The following is a 5,861-nucleotide window of genomic DNA, read 5'->3' as shown; positions in this document are numbered from 1 at the left end:
GAAATTTTGAATCAACATATTTTTCCATTAAAATGTTACATTTACTCAGATTACACTTTAGATCTGCCATCTATGTTCTATAGAGAATAAAATATTAGATGTTGGCWCCTCCACATCASTGCATTCAGTTTTTATTCACAATTTGTTTAGTGTCCAACTCTTTTGGAATCCGGTTTGTATAAAAGTAGTATTTATATATAGCGATAGATATAGAGATGGATATAACACAGAACATTTTTTATAGAAATAAGATGATTGAGTTAAACCTGAAATGACGAGTGAAGCAGCTYCTCACTACATTTTCTACTTATTTTTGAATATTAAAGTAAAAATGTCTTWTTTTAAAAGGCTTTAATTTTGAAATGATATATCATATGTGTTTGATATTTTCTGGTTGTCTTCTAGAGGTCTGCCTCTGTCGTCCAGAAGTGAGAGAAGTCACTGGAAACAGAGTTTTTCAGCAATGAGAACAGCAAGTTAGTGGGGAAAAAGTAAAAATGTGATTTTTTTTCATCAGGCTTTTATTTTGAAATTASACATCAGATCTAGTTGCCACTTTGTGGTTCTGTTCTAGAGGGTCCCTTAGTTCCAAACTAAATATTTTAGGCTGCAAACTTCATAGTTTTCAGCCTAAAACTCTTTTTCCAGTGTCTCTAAATACACAAATCTTTTCCTTAAATGATCTTTTTACTTTGATTTACTTGAAATAATTAAGTTCAACATTTGAATCCCACGTCTGACCACGACTCCAGCTGACCAGGGACAGATTCCCTGGCCTGTGGCTCTGCGGGTAGAGCGGTCGTGTTGTGATCRGAAGGTTGTAGGTTCGATTCCTGCTGCCACATATCGATGTGACTCTAATGTGAAGAGCTTTGAATAGACAAAGTGCTGAGTAAGTTAAATGATTTTAGTAAGACTGACTTAAATCTGTTACCTTAAACATACTTAATACATTTCTTTAAAAAATGTACAACTTGAGTTGGATGATTAGAATRTATTGAATTGGTTAAACTTAATAAATGAAGTTGTATAAACTTAATTGAATTTCTTGTTACCCATAGAAACAATTCAATGAAGTTGATTCAACTCATGATTGGTCCTGCAGCTCAAACACATTAAAAGGTTTTTAAACCRCGTTACATTTCACTTCAGAAATGTCCTTGTTTGTCATCCTRAGATGGGATTTACTCCCCTGGTTACGTTGTTTATTGTTGTTGTTGTTGTTTGTTGTAACGAGGAAGAGATGGAGGAGAAATCGCTGCTTTCTGCTTTGCTGGAGATCAGGAGGAAAGAAAACATGGAGCAGATTCTGTAAAGGTTTTTACGGTGAAGATAATCTGTTCTCAGATGTTAATAAACATGATCAGAAAGGACTCATTTCTTCACTCATGTCGGCACAAGGTCTAAAGTACGACGGRGATYGGGTCCGGCTGYGAGTTCTTTGAGGGAGGCTAAGCTAGCATTAGCGGCTACATTCAGGCTCTCACCCTCAGTGTCTAATGTTAAAAATAATGATCTTATCCATTTTCCCTGCAGAACTATCTCAGTATCTCCTCMAGAAGCAAGAGCAGATTCCTGCTGAGCTGCAGACCAGGAACCAGGAGATGGATCCCAACGTGGCCCAAAAAGAACCAGAAGGTTCTGAGGCAGAAGGGAACCAGGAAGMACCGGAAACTTTCCGGATTAAAGAGGAACAAAAGGAACCAGAAGCTCCACAGGTTAAAAAGGAGCATGAAGAGCTCTGCTCCAATCTGGAGGAGGAGAACCTGGTTCTGATGCCGACGGCTGGCTCCTCTCATGAAGAAGGTTTGAACACTGAACCGGACCAGGACCAGAACCAGGACCAGCTTCAGCCTGACGGCGAACCAGAAAGACCAGATCAGAGTGAAAACTGGACTAAAGACTCTGGATCATCTGGAAATGCAGAACTGAAACTGAAAAATAATCAGAGCACAGCTGATGAGAAGTCGTCTCTGAAATGTGATGTTTGTGGAAAATTATTCTCCAGAGCCTCTAAATTACGGTCTCATTCCAGAATCCACACTGGAGAAAAACCGTTTTCCTGTAAAGTCTGCAAGAAAACATTCCGAGAAAAGTATAACATGCTGAGCCACATGAGGACGCACACGGACGAGAAACCGTTTTCCTGTAAAACCTGCGGCCGAARCTTCCGCTTTAGAAGCAGCTTCACGGTCCACATGAGGACCCACACAAGGGAGAAGCCACACCACTGCCAGACCTGCGGGAAAATGTTTCCCGAACTGCAATCACTGAAGAAGCACATGATGATCCACACCGGGGAGAAACCGCATTCCTGTAGAACCTGCGACAGAGGCTTCAGCAGCCGCAGCCACCTGGTGCGCCACATGCAGGTCCACTCTGCAGACCGGCCGTTCCAATGTCAAACCTGCGGCAAAGGCTACGGCTGCAGAAGCCATTTCCGCAGGCACATGGTGAGCCACACGGGTGAGAGACCGTTCGCCTGCACCACGTGCGGCTTGCGCTTCATGCACAGCAGCAACCTGACCCGGCACATGAGGAACCACTCCGAAGACAGGCCGCACTTCTGCAAAACCTGCGGTAAGACGTTCCCCCTGTGGTCGGCGCTGTCCAAGCACATGCTGGTCCACACGTGCGCCAGGCCTCACGCATGCAACACGTGTGGCAAACGATTCAGAAAGACGTCTGACCTGAGTCGCCACTTGAAGACTCACGTGGCTCCAAAGCGTCTGTAGGAAGGAACCAATCGGTGATCAGCTCCTGCTCCGGCTGCCGACCCGGTTCAGCTCAGCAGGTCTGCATGCTGGACTTCAACTAAGAGTTTCACAGACATTTTATTTTGAAAGTCAGGATTTCCTGGATGTTCTTATTAAAGACACGCTTCATCGTTTTTCTACCGTTTGAAATGATAAAAAGTAGGAAAGTTACTGGTTTAAAACCTGGAATCAAAGTAGTTTTTGTCAAATAAGTAGGAAATGATTTTGTCTTAACTCTTAATATGAGCTCTCAGGTTTTATAGGAATGTTTGTTGTTCGGTTCAACTTTGTTTAAACAGTTTCTAAATACTTGAGTCCATCTATCATTTGGCTCAGGGAGAATATATGATGCATAAAAGATGAATCTGTGTAGATGGATGTTGATGCATAGATGAACAGTAAAGTTTATTAGTAGAATCTTGACTTGTTTCTCCCCATTTTGACTTTTTACCTTCTGGATGTTCAGGACTCCTGGATCCTGCCAACAAACATGAAGCGTTTCCCATCTCATTTTATTATCCTTTGGAACATGAATTAGCTAATAATTTTACACTATTTTTGAATTTTTCATTTTGTTTTTAGTAGCTTCCCTTTATATTTCTTTTCCCCACATTTTTAGTTATGCTATATTAATTCAAAATCATTTTTGACTTGCATTTTTTTATATTCTGTATTAATTTAGTATTTTACTTTTAAATGTATGGACTTTATTTTTATACATTTATAATATTTCCTCTTTTTCATTTGCAGATTTCTCTTTATAGTTTGTTCTCGTTTGTTTTGGTGATTCGGCTTCAGTCCGATTGGTCAACATCCAGCTCTGTGCTGGGAATGAACAGGAAAATAAAATGGCCGACGTGATGCTGCTAATGCCTCTGAACAAGTTGTGAAAATTCTTAATTTGTATTATTTGGTCACAATATGTGACGCATGACTAAATCAAGCYATTCGTCTGTTTTAACCCTCGTTTCTAAGCTATAATGTTCGTGGGTCAGTTTGACCCGGAGAGTTTAGTCACATTATAGCGTCAGAAACCAAAAAATTCCTCCAAAACCTTTTTGTATCTGATTATTAACTCCAATACTAACCATTCAATCAATATTTGTGGAATGATGTTTTATATTTCTCACAAATAAAGGATCAATGACGACAATTTACTCATTTGGACATAAAAAATTGTGATTTACATTTTTTATGCCCACTGAAAAAACCTAAACACAAAATGACACTAACTATCCTTGAAAGTGATTTTTTGTAATTTTTTTAATATAACATTTAGATTTTTTTTGAAGGGGTGATTGTTTGAGATTTTTTGGTATCATTTTTGTTATTTAGTCATATTCAGTCTAATGTGAGTCGGTGGATGACGAGATGCGAATACTTTTAGATTGTTCTGTAGAATATCTGTTCCTGAGACCTGATTGCTCCCTCTGGAGTTCGCTCTGAAGGGAAGGACCTAGATGACCTGTGTGTTGGATGGAGCTCACCGCCTGTTTTATTGTTCATCTCTTCTGACTGTTTTCCCAAATGAAAGTCCTGGTCAAGCGGAGAGAGGCAGAACGCTCTGAACGGCTCGGAGGAGCCGTTTGCTGAGTCTCCTCCTGCAGAGGTTTGGTCATAAAGTTCACATACGTTGTCTGTGGTTCTTTTAATGAAGGTTCGAAAGGAAAAACACCCGTCAGTGATCTTTATAATTGAACTTGAGACACTTTTCTGCTCTGGGTCAAATTGACCCGCTGATTAAAATCAAGACAAATGAGTCCTAAAGATGATCCTGCTGCTGGATGTCCAGTTTAAACCTGCATGTTTAAAACATAACTGGGTTTTTCATCACATGCTGCCCAGATTTTTATGCCACATTTAGCTGGTGTTGAAGGCATATAGTGTGTAAATGAGCAGAAACCTCTGAATGCCAGCGGTGAACTTTATGATGCAACAAACCTTCACCCACTGTGACATTATAGGGCCTGGATTATAGAACAGAGGAAGTTACAACCCACATGTCCCACACTGATCTGTTAGCTGCTGGTTTGTCTTGTCCATCGATTGTCAAATCAGATAAATCTGGAGAAAAGTCTCCAGAAATATTATGGCCTGAAATATTACCCTGCCTGTCTCTGCATCCCTCAGACTGGCTGTTGATTCATCCTTTGATAAACTCTGGTCAGAATCAGGACCTTCAAATATGCATGTAAATGCATCTGGTTCTTCCAGTTCTCTCCAAAAACTCTCCTTCCTTTTAGATTTGTCATTTCTACAATGATTTCCTGTCTTGCACCAGGCCTGAGCAGCTCAGACTGACTTGATGTCTGTGATGTGAGTTTCTGCCTCCTAGTCGGTCCTGGATGATCAACAAGACGTTCCAGAGCTTCCAGGGTTTTCATCTTTTTATTTCCCTGCAGCTCATTTCCTGATCTCTGACAGTGACGACATCACATGTACCTTCAGTGTGTAATGTGTGTAGGACTCCCTTATAAAGAGTATTTATGTTTCCTCCACTTCTACTGAGTGCCACTCAGTGTGGGWGGAGTTTGTCCAGGGGAACAGAAGAGGTTCCTGTCAAAAGTTGTATGAACACTTTCTGCTTTCTGGCAGCTTCCTAGTGAAGTAAAGAGAAAAGTGAAAGAGTGGGTCTGTGTGTGTGTGTGTGTGTGTGTGTGTGTGGTGAAATATGTCTCATAGGTGCAAGGAAACAAATAGAATTGGACATTTTTCTTAACCTTTTTACCCTTCATCTTGACTGCCAGGTCAAATTGACCGGAACAGTATCGATGTAACAAATAGACCCAGGGGGGGCAGCAGATGTGTAAAATGAACCATTTTCATTTTACACATAGAGTGCACCTATTAGGACAAATAGAAAAGTTTAGGCAGAAAAAATACTTCTATTTTTAAAAAATGTTTAAACTTTGCAACGGGTCAATTTGACCCGCAACATAATAGGAGRGTTTAATGTTTATTTCCAAGTTTGGCCGMAGGTTCAGTCAAATAACCTCAGCAGTTCATTTCCAAGACAGCAGGGGGCGATGGCCGCGTGCGTAACGCTTTGTGGTCACGTGATGTCAACAGCTAGCAGTTAGCCTCCACTGCAGCAGTTAGCTGTGA

At 40.7% G+C, this 5,861-nt stretch overlaps 1 protein-coding gene across 1 annotated transcript in view; it reads left to right on the top strand.

Annotated features, from left to right (window-relative positions):
• Positions 1–3,626, top strand: part of LOC108165931 (zinc finger protein OZF-like) — an 8,147-nt gene extending 4,521 nt beyond the window's left edge. Inside the window, exon 2 of the mRNA XM_017303107.1 lies at positions 1,537–3,626. Coding sequence (XP_017158596.1) covers positions 1,537–2,735 — 1,199 coding nt within the window. The 3' untranslated portion in view covers positions 2,736–3,626. The remainder of the gene's footprint in view (positions 1–1,536) is intronic.
• Positions 3,627–5,861: the final 2,235 nt, after the last annotated feature.

The sequence above is a fragment of the Poecilia reticulata genome, unplaced genomic scaffold, assembly GCF_000633615.1.
Source record: "Poecilia reticulata strain Guanapo unplaced genomic scaffold, Guppy_female_1.0+MT scaffold_181, whole genome shotgun sequence".
Taxonomy (NCBI): Eukaryota; Metazoa; Chordata; class Actinopteri; order Cyprinodontiformes; family Poeciliidae; genus Poecilia; species Poecilia reticulata.
This window is presented reverse-complemented; position numbering and strand designations above follow the sequence as displayed.